Below are 13710 nucleotides of genomic sequence, written 5' to 3' on the forward strand. Positions count from 1 at the left end.
TCAGGCTGGTGGGTAACCAGGGTTAATTCAGGTGTTCAGGGAGTGTATTGCAACAAAGTATTTTAATGTACAATTCTATTTTTGGCTTTATTTTTGACTTCTGTACATTGTTTAGAATGTTGCAGGTGCTAAATCTTTTTGCCAATGACAACTTTGTCCCCTCGATAAATAGATCATACTTGGCTTTCATTTTTTTCGAAGCGTGTGTGCAGGCCTTTGTATTTAAGTTACATGGCATGCACCATTTTACTCTGTATCTGAAAGGTGTCACTATGATTGCCAAATTGTTATCTTGAAGGTGGAGCTACCCTTTCAACTGGCCCTGGATTCCAAGAGCGAGCTGGTTCTCAGGACAGGATTCTCAGCATTTTGTGCAGCTTGCCCAACAAGATGATTATGGTAGGGAGTATTGTACTCATTTTGGTGTGATTCTTTCGGGGTTGGGTAAGAAGTAGACTTTGGTAGTCAGCTCTTGTTGTTGCAAATGGTTGAGAAATGGGTTGTATGGCAGGCTAATGGTGTCTTTAAAATTGTAAGTGTTATTATCTTTGTTTTTATATTCAAAACTTGTATAGCAATAAACTTGACACAGTAACAAAACACAGGCACAAATAAGGGTAAGGTCTATTTATCTATCTTCCTAAAAGAACTGAAGAAAAGGAAACTAGTTTAAAGAAAACAGAAATACTCTAATGCCAGGTGTATACAAGTCAACATCTTGATAAACTTTACATACTTGAGAAAAGGTATTTGTGCAGTTCACACACGGGTGATTCAGTTAGGGCAGAACCCAAAAGTGTCCTCTTTAGGTTAGGGAAATTTGTTGATAAAAGTGCAAATAGAAGTTGAGAGTAAGAAAAAAAAAAAAAAGGGGGAACATACCAATCTATACACCCTGCAGGGCAAGGAAAACAAAATCAACTTTATTGTTCATGCTACTTTATTTTGGTATAGAGGAATCTTGTTGGCAATAGTAAATGGCTATGTCTTTTTAACAATAAAGATTCACCATTAGGAAAATAATCAAAGTAAAATAGTGATGACCGTGTAATAGTTTGTGCTTTCACTCTCCCCCCGGTAACAAATCAAAACTGACTTCACTATAAGCATTAACATGAATGAGGAGCATTTACTGGTATTGTATCTAAATTTTGGTAAATTCCCGAGCAAAAATTATACATCCATCACAAGCTCAAGGATACTTGTAAAACCTAAATATTTTATGTTTTATTTGGCCACAGAACCACAAAGGTGTCCTCATTAAGACCAGCAGTTACCAGTTTCACAGTATGTCGAATGGTGACTATAAAGCTATGTGACACAGCATTCCTGAAGGCATTGACGAGGTCACTGTAATATCAAGGTTACAAAGTATGCACCTGGTACATGTCAAATACTGTACTGTATTACCACACCTATACACTAAAAAAACAGTTACCAAACATTTGAGAAACAATATATATAAATTACATTTTTAAATTATATATATAACATTCAACAAATTTCATAAAAACATCTTTTTTATCACTGGTGGTAACCTATATAAATACGAGTCAATGCATTACTTTACATCTGGGATCGTTTTTGGGTAAAACTATTACTGTTGTAACTTGTGAAGACTTATTCCACAGCCACACTTATAAAAGATATCTCCTTTATGCACTCCTTTTCCAATGTATTCATATCGACTTTCTCAAATTCAGGAATATCCTTTGGCTCAACATTTTGCTTGGCTTCCTCTCCAAAGTGTTCACTTCTGTGGAAATCCAGATGACTTTGTTGTAAAAATCCTTTTCCACATTCAATGCACAAGAAAAATCCCTCTGCACCATGACTCTTCATGTGTTTCAAAAGATTTCCACTCTCGCAAAACCTCTTTCCACAACCATCACAGGAGAATGGCTTCCTATCCTCATGTTGCCTATGATGCTTAACAAGATCCTCTTTTGTAGCAAATGCTTTCCCACATACATCACAGTCAAAAGAATTGCCTCCTAAATGGACTTTCATGTGTCTTTGCAGAATGCTCTTTGCACAAAAGATCTTTCCACATTCACCACAAGAGATCTCACCTGTGTGACACTTCATATGCCTAATCAGGTGTCCTCTTTCACGGAAGCTTTTCTCACAAACGGTACACGAATAAGGGCGCTCACCTGTATGTACTCTCTTATGGGAGTTTACGTGGTCTTTCTGCGTAAAGGTTTTCCCACACACGTCACATGAGAATGGGCGTTCTCCTGTATGTAGTCGCAAGTGTTTGTTGAGCGTTGTTGATGATTTGAAAGGTTTATTACAGACGCCACAAACAAACGGCTGTTCTCCGGTATGATCGATTTCGTGCGAATCACAAGCCCGTTTGTTACTGAATGTCCTGCCACAAAATCTGCACAAAAAAGGCATCTCTCCTGTGTGTTTTCTATTATGATTTACAAGCTGGACTTTCTGGCTAAAGGTCATCCCACACTGATCACATGCAAACGGATGAGTGTGTATGCCTTTATGCCTCTTAAGGTCTGTTCTCCTAGTGAAGCTACTCTTACAGAGATCACACTTAAAGGGACGTTCTTTGGGATTCCTTATCCGTTTTCGCGCATGCTGAACTTTGTGCCTGATGAGCATTGCATGCTCAGTAAAAGTCAAACCACAATCCTCACAAGATAGCAATTCATCCTCACTTGCTGGAACTTCCTCTTTTATTAAAATACACTCCTCACTCATTTTTAGGGATTGGTTACTTCACATGAATACAGTATTCCAGACTCTGCACTGAATAATCCTGATGGGTTCCGGCGCTTGGCCTTCAAGACCTCAGTTTCATAATCAATCAATAAAGATTGTACTTTTCTATGGTCAATCATGCAATGATTAACAAGTGTTACATATAAATTCTAAAACTAAATAATAATCCTTGCAACAAGCCAGAGTAGTACTGTACATCACTTCCTATTCTCATTTTACAGGGCATCCAACTTTGCTTGCTAATTTTTTATGTGCTCCATGGCCCGGGCACAGTACTGAAAAGACAAAATAAAAATAATTAAAATCTTTTGAAACAAATTTGTTTCATAAATACACACCACTGCCAAATTTGCCATTATCTTGGAATAAAAGGTCCCATTGCTACTTAGCCCAAATTGGTCTCAAATTATGGTAATCCCTAGATCATTTGCACTTCTACTCACAATATAATCTTTATCTAAATATGACCGAGTATATGTACTAAATCAATGGAAAGACTCGAATAAAACTGCACAAGTGTGATCTTCCTACATCTCTGAGTGCCTACAAGGGGAAACTTCTTGGCACTGAGGGGGTGTAATGCCTTCTCAGTGCACTAGCCTCAAAGGATACTGTCTTCAAGTAAGGACATCAAGATGTACAGTACAGCCTGTACTGTACACAGAAAATGGGAACCATACAAAATGTCAACAATGTTTGCTGGCTTTGCACTTTCAGTACATTCAACATTACAGGTAATAGGGTCATTGTATTTTCATTTTCTTGTTACACATATGCATGCACAGCTTTCACTATACAGGTACGTACAATACAATACTTTTGGATGTCTTGTGTGTGATGACAATACTGTACTTTTTTTTTTATTAGGCGATGCTACCACAACAAAATTCTTGAATGACACTTTTTACTTGTTAAAGTATAATATAATTTGGTTGTGTTATGTTTAATATGCAGTTGTAGACAACCATGAACCCTTATTTCTTTAGATTCCATATAAATGATTACGCTGAGGTATATTTTCATGAGCTGCTAGCCCAGGTCGCAGTGAGATTGTATGGTGGCCTACTACAGGTAGCGTAGCCTAGGCTTAGCCTAGTTGCTACTCCTTGTCTTTACTTCAAGTGTGTTCGCAACCCCTTTAGACATATTAGTGTGAATGATCGAGGGGTCACTCGTACTGCATCTGTACATAAGTAGAAGGAAAAAACACAACAAATTGCATCAGTGAGTAAAGATGTTTTCCTGAAAACCATGTACATTGTTCTTATGAAGTACAAACCACTGGGAAAAACTATGGGGTTGCTCCGCATCGGGTATTCCCTTGGACACTGACTTTTCATGTAGTATTTTGGTTGTTTATTAACAATTTTTGGTGGCAGACTGTAATTAACATCAGAACTGATGTGTTTTGGTATGCAGTGTTATGGGGAGGCTTTGGTAAAACATCGAGTTTCCTTCACTGGGGGTCTGGGGGTGCAAAGGGTAGAACTATATAGTAGCTCTGTGTTGGCGACTGCCTTCTAACTCAACTTTTTCTACAGTTTTTTGGTTGATAACTATCAATTTACCTTTAATTTTTGGCGTTCGAGTGTAATTAACCTGTAATTAACCCCTGAAGTCCATCCAACAAGGGGTTTCCATACGCAATCTTCACAAGACAGAGCACGGCTACGTCTGTTTCGAACGGTTCTTATCCCGTCCAGCAAGTGCAATAACTTGTTAACGTTTGGGTACCACCCCCGGGGCCAGTACTAAACACGGCAAAGGGACAATCCATTTGGACGACAACAAACAGTTGCACCACCAGTACCAGAACTCCTAGAAGTGTAGAAAAAACCAGTTGAAAAGGTAAAAACAGGCGCAGAGCTAATATATAGAATTACCGTGCAAAGTAACACGGCCTGCTAGGTTAGGTTAGGTTGGGTTAGTATAGATATAGTTCCTTTCATAACAGGTTTCCTTAGCTAGTCCCTTATAAAATACATGGCTCCCTGATGACTTGCGCATCAACGACATAGCAGTCCGTGCGGAGTTACCCTCTAGTTTTACCGAACATTGGCTTAACAGCTCCAAGTAGGCCTATTTACTGGGTTAAAGAAAGAGGCGTAAGCATCAGAAGGGGACTTGAATGTATGGCCGTTAGGATGCTGTGTTCTAGGGTAGGTTAGGAAATACTGCAGCCACTCTTAGATATAGGGATATGGTTAAGTTACATTAAGGGGTATAGGCCTATGTTACCTACAAAAATAGTGGTTTATAAAATCAAAAGGGCTAATTATAAATATTTAGTATGAGAATGGAAAAAAATGGGACCCAGGCCTATAATGCAATTTAAGCATGCAAATGATGAGATCATAAGGCGGACGCATTATAAGATGATGGAATTTTGGCAGAGAACTGAATATACTAGCTATAGGCCTACAACAGACTAAGACTAGGCCTATGCTACGCTGACGATAATCGCCTGAAACTATCCAACTTACTGGAATATCTTAAGGCTTAAAAACAATTATACCATACTAATTGCCATTAAGCCTGGCGAATTTTCATAAATATGACCTGACGAAGCTTAGGCCTACGTTCAAGACCATTTGTAAACACTCATGTCATCGAGGCTTAAGCCTACCTTAGAGTTGACCTATTTGACAGGAGGCTTCACTATTTGTCTTCAAATTTGAATTTAAATGAATTTAAATAACACTAGACGATATATAAAAATTAAAATTAATAAAAGATCAGCTGATGGAGAGACGTAAACAAGGGATGGCTCGTCTCGGTACCAGACGTAAGATTCAAACATGATTTATCCATTTTTAATTTTACACCTTCATCTTTGAATGGTTGACATAATTATTAAAATTTTTACGTAATAATATCAACACACTAGTTAAAAATAGATATTGGATATTCCACGAGCAATATCCCGTGATGGCACAAGGCCAGCTCAGCTTAATTGCAGAATCTAGCGAAGAATAAGATCGTGAAATTATTTCTTATACTTTAATGAATAAATGCTATGACAGTATTACTTATTAACACCTATTTTGAGGTGATGTTTGCTAAATGAGGTAACTTTAAGCAACAAAATCGCAAAATTACTTTATTATTGATACCACAGCAATTATTTTCTTGCAATTACAATGTAGCAGCCATGTAGCCGTAAGTTTTAAAAAATTCAGCTTAGATTCTTTCAATATTCTTTTTTTTTTTCATAGTGACTTCTTGGGTACTTGTAATTTTGACAGCCACATATGTGGGGTTTTTTTAGCCTACCATTGGAACATTTAATAGTGTGAAATGTCTAATTCATTTTGTTGTCATTTATTTTATATGTATTCTGAAGGGTTTTATTTAAATATTTCTGTAGAATTAGATGTATTTCTTAAGCTCTGTATTTACATACAGGTAAATTTACTAAGAGATTTTCCTGATAAATTGCTCTCTCTCTCTCTCTCTCCATTACTAAGGAATTTGAATACAGTCCTGATTTTTGTCATGTAAATTATCATATGCCTTTCTCTGTATTAAAACATTTTGCTTTCTAGAAATATATATAAGGCAAGAACAGACATTGTGCACATAGGCTCATGATTAGGAGATCGCTCTAATACAGGTTTTCCGAGCCAGAAAATTAAGTATATATCTCTTAATTTCCAAAGTTATTCTGAATGTTTTTAATCTAAAAGATTGCTTTTATCACTAATTACTAAGGAAGTAATCTAATTAAGACATGATTTGATTCGTTGACATTGAAACTCAAATTTGATGAGAGCAAATCCTTTTTCAGCTTCTCATTAGGCTATCACCTACTTTTTTCTTAAATAGTTCTCAATTTGAAAGATTTCTCTTATCAGTAATTACTAAGGTAGTCATCTAAATGAGACGTAGATATTATTGAATTCGTTAATAATGAAACTAAAATTTGATGAGAGCAAATCCTCTTTCAGCTTCTCGTGAACATTACAGTGCCAATGAAGGTGCCGAGAAGTGCTCCTATTGTCTTGCTTTCATCGTCAAAAAGACACATTTCTGGTTTTATGTAAAATAATACAATTATTAATAACCATTTCTTAAGATTTTAATAAATTCGAATGTTTTTCGCGGAGGATTATCGCTAGTACTGGCATTTGTGGCCTCTTCGCCTCCTGTTACTCCTGTAGTCCTGTTATAAACCCAGTGCAACAAGCTTGGCTAATCTTATCGAGTGTTAACACGTTTAATTACCACATGAAATAAACTTGCTTGCTGTAGTTATTATTATGTAATTTTCAGCAGCCATTTACACGTTTCCATCTTTAAAAGCTGCAGAATGAGTCTATGCCAAGTATCCTTTGTTGTTCTTCAGAAATCGTGACTGAACATTTTCTCCAGTGGCTGAAACCCCTTCAGCACTTGTTTTCATTAAGTTTTAGTTATATTTCAGTGTTTCTGGTGTAATTTCTCGTAACATTTATTTGTTGTCACCACGTGGTGTTAGTTTTGTATTAGGTATAACTTGGTGATCAGAAGGAAAGTTAATTTACTGTGGCTGTTGACTGGTCGACACTTAGGCCTAGACCTATGGAGCGTTTTAGTCAAGAATTTTGTCCATGGCTCATGAAAGGCAAGTATGCACTAAAAAAATCTACCAGTTTTTGTATCTTTTTCGCTTTCCATTGTTTTTTTATCTTAATTTTACATAATAATTTCTAGTGGCAACTGGAAAACAAACAACTATATTATATGCATATTGTACTGTAGGTTTTCTTCTTCTTCTTTCGACCTTATTAGTCCCACTGTATAGCAGGGTCGGCCGCTCGAGTCAACTTTCTCCATCTATTCCTATTCCTAGCATCATCTTCCCCCCCCGTCAAACCTCACCCACGTCCCTCCTCACCACATCCATCCATCTGATCCATTGATGCCCCACACTCCTCCTTCCCATCACTGACATGTTCTTAGCTCTCTTGATTGGTTCCACCTCCTGCTTATTACATGGCCATAGTATCTCAAACGAGCTTCCTTAGCCTTCTCATTTACATTACATATACCACACATTCTTCTTTTATCTTGACTCTCCCTCATTTCCAGTAGTGGTATTCCAGCAATCCATCTCACCATCCTCATCTCGGTTCTTTCCGGCAGTCCCTCCTCTTTCCTCTTAGATGCCCAGGCTTCTGCCCCATATAATAGTACGGGCCTGATAACTGTAATGTACTGTAATGTCGGTACCTCATACTAACCCTGTGTCTATATTTCTTGATAAAAAAATACAAACTAGTAAATAATATTAACAGGGAAGATGACATTTGTTTGGAACACACATGAAATATAGTACTAATTTGGTTGATGAATGTAATAAGAAAGATAAAAAAGGACAAAACCAAACCCAGAACATAGGGAACTTTAATTACTGGTACATAGATTTAAAATAACACCATTTATTCTAAAAAGCGAAAAAAAGGGGATTTTAGATGATTATTATGTGATTCTGATGAATGTGATATAAATTTCCATAGGAAATGAATATATATCCTCCTACAACTACTCTTCAACAATATCAAATATTGAAAGTGAATTTTTGCCAAAGGCCAAGCACTGGGACTTACGAGGTCATTCAGTGCTGAAACGGAAATTGATAGTAAAAGGTTTGAAAGGTGTAACGAGGAAAACCTCGTAGTTGCACTATGAATCAACTGTGAGGAGAGGCTGGAAAGTAAGATAGAAGACAGAAAACATGAAAGGAGGCACAGTAAAAGGAACGAGAGGTGTTGCAGCTAGGGACTGAAGGCATGCTGCAAAGAACCTAAAGTAATGCCTACAGTGCACCGCACAAGATGCACTGACGGCATTACCTAGACTATATCCAACAATAATTGGGTCCCCTTGTAAGAACCAAAGGTTTTTAAGCCAGGGGGAGTGATGACAACTTTTCAAAATTGGGATCTAGAGTAACCTAACCTAATTTAGAATTCCAGGCCCTACCTAAACATTCCAACCCCCTCCCCAACCTAACCTTAAAGGTTCATCCCTCTGGTATTTTTTGCTAGATATTTGTGTAACATATTCGTAGACTATTTTACACAATGTCACTTTATTGGTATAGGTTAATCATGCTTCCATTATTGTGTTTGGCAGTGTTTTTTTTTAAATACATAGATATCAATCTTAATTTCTTGGGTAGTTGTCCCTTCAGATACAGAAGTAATGGGATTAAATAATGCAATAAGTTGTACTTACAAAACATGAATATAATGATTACTTTGTCAACTGATAACTTTTCTCTAGTAATATATATTTTCATAGATTAGTAATGCAGAAAGGGAGGCCCATGACTACTGCTATATGCAGATGACCTGGTGTTGATAGGTGAATGGAGGAGGAGGAGGAGGAGGAGGAGGAGGTCTTAAAAACAGAAGAGTATAATTACAAAAAGAGGGCTGAATATTAAAGCAAATAAAACCATGGTCATGTTAATCAAAAAGGAGGCTATAGGAAGAATCCAGACTGAAAAGGGTTACATACAGTGCTATGGGATGCTCAGGATTGTAATATACTGTATAAATGTAATATGAAATTTTTGACATCCATAATGTAAAATTTAACAAATTCTCATTTTGTACTGAATTTGGAAATTCAGTAATAGGGATAAGTGTGTTATCTCCCTGATATACATTTGTTGAAAACTTATTTCTCATGTTTTGCTTGAATTTATGTCAAGTATATACAGTGGCTTTTCTTAACTCAGGATACCCAGACCTGTAGGTATCTAGTAAAGTGAGATCTTTTTTAGCAAAATTTTTTCCATTCAATCTTGAGAAGTATAACTGATAAGCATAAAGAACAATAACAAACAATCATTGCATGATTTTCTTCTTTATTTCCAAGGTTATGATAAAACTTCTCTAACCATACATTTACAAAGTTCAACAATAATTTTAAACAAGGTCAAACATTTAACTTTTGTTAATCACTTTCATACACCAATTCTGCTATAAGCATTCCCATGAACTCTTTTAACATGACTAATTAAATTACCTTTCTGAGTGCATGATTTACCACACTCTTCACATTTAAATGGTTTCTCTCCAGTATGAACTCTCACATGACACTCGAGATCACACTTGCGGTAAAATGTTTTCCCACAGTCCTTGCAAACCAGTGTCCTCTCTCCCATATGAATTTTAATGTGATAATTAAGTTCGTCTTCCCGGTAAAAAGATTTTTCACAGAGCTTACAAGAGAAGGGCTTTTTGCCGTTGTGAACTTCCATGTGATAATTTAAAGATTTCTTATAAGCATAAGATTTCCCACATTTCTTGCATAAGAATGGCTTCACCCCTGTGTGAATCCTCATGTGCACTTTGATATATTTGTTCTGGGAAAATGCTTTATCGCAGATCGTGCAGACATAAGGCCTCTTCCCTGTATGAATGTTCATGTGTGTCTCGAGATCCTGCTTCTGAAAGTATGCTTTTCCACATTCTTTACATTTGTGGGGCCTTTTGATTCTGTGAATTCTCTTATGACTTTCAAGATTAATTTTCTCATCAAAAGTTCTTCCACACTCTTTACAAACAAAAGGTCCTACTTCCTCATGAATTCTCAAGTGAACGTGAAAATGTTCTTTGTGAAGGAATATTTTACCACATTCTTTGCACAAGAAATTTTGCGAAGTAAGACTTTCTTCACTACTGATTACTTTCTGACCTTCCTCATCATTGCACTTCAGTGGATCTTCATCAAGTTCTGTTAACTTTAAACCATCTGGATCCACCTCCAATTTGTCAACTTCTTTCTTTACATCTGCAGAAGAATCTACATATATACAGCTATCATTTGTACCCAAGTTAACACTGTTGTCTTGGTCGTTTTCCTTCTTGATACTAATAAAAGGAACTTCCTCAGCCTCCTCTTTAACCAGACATTTGGCAGCATCGTCTGGGTCCATTTTTATAGGAATATGCTCAGACATGATCTTTTTGAATTTTTAAATAATTTAAAATGTACTATACAGTGCTACGAAACTATGGTATGTTAACTGTCCACATTATTAAAGAATACTTTAACTTTTAAAATCAATAGCAAGGACCTTCACTCTGTCACATCTCATGCAGTCAATATATCCAGCATGTTGTATATATCACTATCTTGACACACGAGAGACTGTCTGCATATTTGGTACATAATGTTCCATCACTCATTTGGTTGTACAAGTAGTAAGGAATTGAATTGTGTTTCTGAACATAGTAAGCAATTTGTATACAGGTAATCTATAACTCTGATATCTTATGGTGTGATGGAAAAGAATCTGCCCTGTTGAAAATTCAGTCTGTCCTACCAACTCTCAGTCTTTCCAGCAAACTCCTTGGTCTTCCCTGAAATAAAACAAAAACAGTAAAAAAACTTTTTCAGTACTTCAGGATATAAGTGATTTTGTATCACAAGAGTTTGTAAAGGAGCAGTTTAGGTCCATGAAAAAATGCAACAAAACAGGGTTGTTTTTTTGTAGAGAGAGAGAGAACAGATTGAAAAAAGTGGTGTTAATGCTCAAAAAATCAGACAAGAAAGTGGCCATGGATAACTATATAGTTTTACTATTTAACAGTAGTTTAATAATAAAAGATAACTTTAAAAGCAATACTTCATGTTTTATCACTCACTGTATGTTACACATTAAATTCACATCTTTAATTTACTTTACATTTTCTTGTACATATACCTGATGTAATAAATGTTTTACATACTGCAATTACCTGCAGGTTCAAGCTAAATGTGCCAGGACAGACTGACAGATGACCTAGGGGAGCATCTGAGTGAAGTCCGCCTCAGCTACACAACCAAGGTAAGTTGTCGACATTTTCCCTGTTCCATTCCAGACTTGAAATTACTCAGCCTAACCTATGGAAGTAAGAACAGTGTACAACTGCATTATAAAATAAATTCAATGAGCATATTGTACATACAATACACCCATCAATATCTTTCTGGAATTTAGTGTGTAAAGTCTTACTTGAGACTGATTACATTATCGTGTTACCAAATATTCGTATTTGAGATCAAGAGCTCTGTATCACCAAATACCAGTAATTCATAGGTACTGTATGAATGTAAGTACTTGTGTGTGCATATTAGAATGCGATAACTTTACAGGTTGTCCATATTTGAATTTAGCATTAAATAGGGTTTTCCCAAATTTTTATGAAGCCTGTTGAACAATTTTACCATTTCTCAGAAATGATTTTGGGGAACCTCAGTGGGAAACCAGTACTTAAGGTTGGAAAAAAAAAAAAAACAAAGCAAAAAATGAAATTAAGGTATATATTAAATGGTAACATCCTAACTTAACTTGGGATACTAGGTCCAACCTGGCAGGAGGGGACCCCTTAAAAACCTAACCTGACCTGAAGTACCACATTTCTGTGCAATGAAAAATTAACCTAAGATTTAGAAATACATTGATTAAGTTTTCAGCAACACTGCCTAATCTCCAACTGGTGAAAAATTATTTTTATGATAGTTTCTGATAGGAATTTGGGTAGAACTATATAGTAGGTCAGCGGTGGCGACTGCCTTCTAACTTAACTTTTTCTACAGTTTTTTGGATGCTAATTATGAATTTACCTTTAATTTTTGGCACTCGAGTGTAATGAACCTGTAATTAACCCCTGAAGTCCATCCAACAAGGGGTTTCCATACTCGATCTTCACAAGACAGAGCACGGGTACGTCTGTTTCGAACAGTTCATATCCCGTCCGGCAAGTGCATTAACTTGTTAATGTATGGGCACCCAACACCCCCAGGGCCAGTACTAAACACGGCGAAGGGACATTCCATTTGGCCGACAACAAACAGGTGCACCGCCAGTATCAGAAGCCCTAAAAGTGTAGAAAAAACCAGTTGAAAAGGTAAAAACAGGCGCGGAGCTAATATATAGAATTACCGGAATTTGATGTCACGAACATCATATTAATTTCTGCCTATCATATTTTGTTAACCTATTACGACCTCCAAATCTAAAAGGGGGAGAGAGGGACTGGTCTATGAAAACCCATAACTTGGGTCAGATTAGGTTAATGAAGTTGAAAGGGGTTCATGTTCGCCCACAATCAGATATTAGATAGGTTGGAGTACCAAGGGCCATCATTAGATTAAGGGGTGGTGGTTGTTATAATTCATCAAATATTTCACACCCTAATTAATATTTAATTAGTTAGAATAATGTAATGAGAGAAATTCCGAATAAACATTATTTAATGCGAATATCTACTAGGCCAACGGCAATGGCCCAGGCCTATGGAGATCCAGCATACTTAGGCCTATTTATCTAATTTTACTAATTAATTTTCTAAAATTACAATAATCTTACCAAATTATCTAAAAGTGGGTTCCGAAATTCGTCTGTCTGTCACTCTAAATCACTTGAATATTTTAGTCATAAGCAAAATTTTGACATTGGTCACTCTCTTTGATTTTGTTTAGGAATAGTAGTAGTATTCGTAGAAAGTTCCCTTACAACAGCTCACCGTCTTTCACGCTGTTAGGTTCTGTAAGGTTTTATCAGTAATAAAATTTTATATATCTTAAGTTCTTTGTATGTATAAGACAGTTGAATTATGAAGAGAATACTGACTTAATACTCAGAATACTGACTTACTACTCATTTCATTCTGAGAGGGGTAAGAAGTGTTTTGAATAATTTTTTCTTCGTCACAATAGAAGTTTGTGTTTTGCTGCAGAATTTTCTGTGCTGTCCTATTAATAATCGTTGTTGGATTTATCAGGTTATTTTTTTGCCTCTTTTTCAACCTACTGTGTTCCGATCATATGTTTTACCCAGATTTGGACTGAATTCTTTCTCGAATTCATTTATGAGAGCATTTTGTTCTCATATTGATTCATCGTTGATTAAAGGCCCGTTGCTATGTCAGTATAGGCCTGGGTGTGTTTGAGTTCATTTTCTTGTAACGTAATCCAGAAAAGATGCTC

At 36.3% G+C, this 13710-nt stretch overlaps 1 protein-coding gene and 2 long non-coding RNA genes across 5 annotated transcripts in view; 1 reads left to right on the forward strand and 2 right to left on the reverse strand.

Moving 5' to 3' along the window:
• Positions 1-922: 922 nt before the first annotated feature.
• LOC136826254 (uncharacterized) lies at positions 923-5747 on the reverse strand. 2 transcript variants are annotated; one of them, XR_010849565.1, is made up of 3 exons: positions 5369-5747; positions 4311-4560; positions 923-3017 (listed from the first exon to the last, which is right to left on the reverse strand). It is a non-coding gene; the product is annotated as an uncharacterized lncRNA (long non-coding RNA). The 2 variants fall into 2 exon arrangements; XR_010849564.1 differs by lacking the exon at positions 4311-4560.
• Positions 5748-9589: 3842 nt separating this feature from the next.
• Positions 9590-13223, reverse strand: LOC136826255 (zinc finger protein OZF-like). Of its 2 annotated transcripts, XM_067083385.1 has the most exons (4): positions 13091-13220; positions 12346-12599; positions 11478-11622; positions 9590-11099 (listed from the first exon to the last, which is right to left on the reverse strand). In XM_067083385.1, the coding sequence occupies exon 4, from the start codon at positions 10694-10696 to the stop codon at positions 9698-9700; it is 999 nt and encodes a 332-aa protein (XP_066939486.1). In that variant the 5' UTR covers positions 10697-11099; positions 11478-11622; positions 12346-12599; positions 13091-13220; the 3' UTR covers positions 9590-9697. The 2 variants fall into 2 exon arrangements, with proteins under 2 accessions (XP_066939486.1, XP_066939485.1); XM_067083384.1 differs by lacking the exon at positions 12346-12599 and having other exon boundaries at positions 13091-13223.
• LOC136826257 (uncharacterized) overlaps positions 11482-13710 on the forward strand; it is a 32861-nt gene continuing 30632 nt past the window's right edge. The window contains exon 1 of the long non-coding RNA XR_010849566.1: positions 11482-11566. This is a non-coding gene — a long non-coding RNA (uncharacterized lncRNA). The remainder of the gene's footprint in view (positions 11567-13710) is intronic.

This window comes from Macrobrachium rosenbergii, chromosome 40 (assembly GCF_040412425.1).
Source record: "Macrobrachium rosenbergii isolate ZJJX-2024 chromosome 40, ASM4041242v1, whole genome shotgun sequence".
Classification (NCBI taxonomy): domain Eukaryota; kingdom Metazoa; phylum Arthropoda; class Malacostraca; order Decapoda; family Palaemonidae; genus Macrobrachium; species Macrobrachium rosenbergii.

Excerpts from the sequence above, each read along its gene's own strand:
- LOC136826255 (XM_067083384.1), bottom strand. The coding sequence starts at position 10,696 with ATGTCTGAGCATATTCCTATAAAAATGGACCCAGACGATGCTGCCAAA.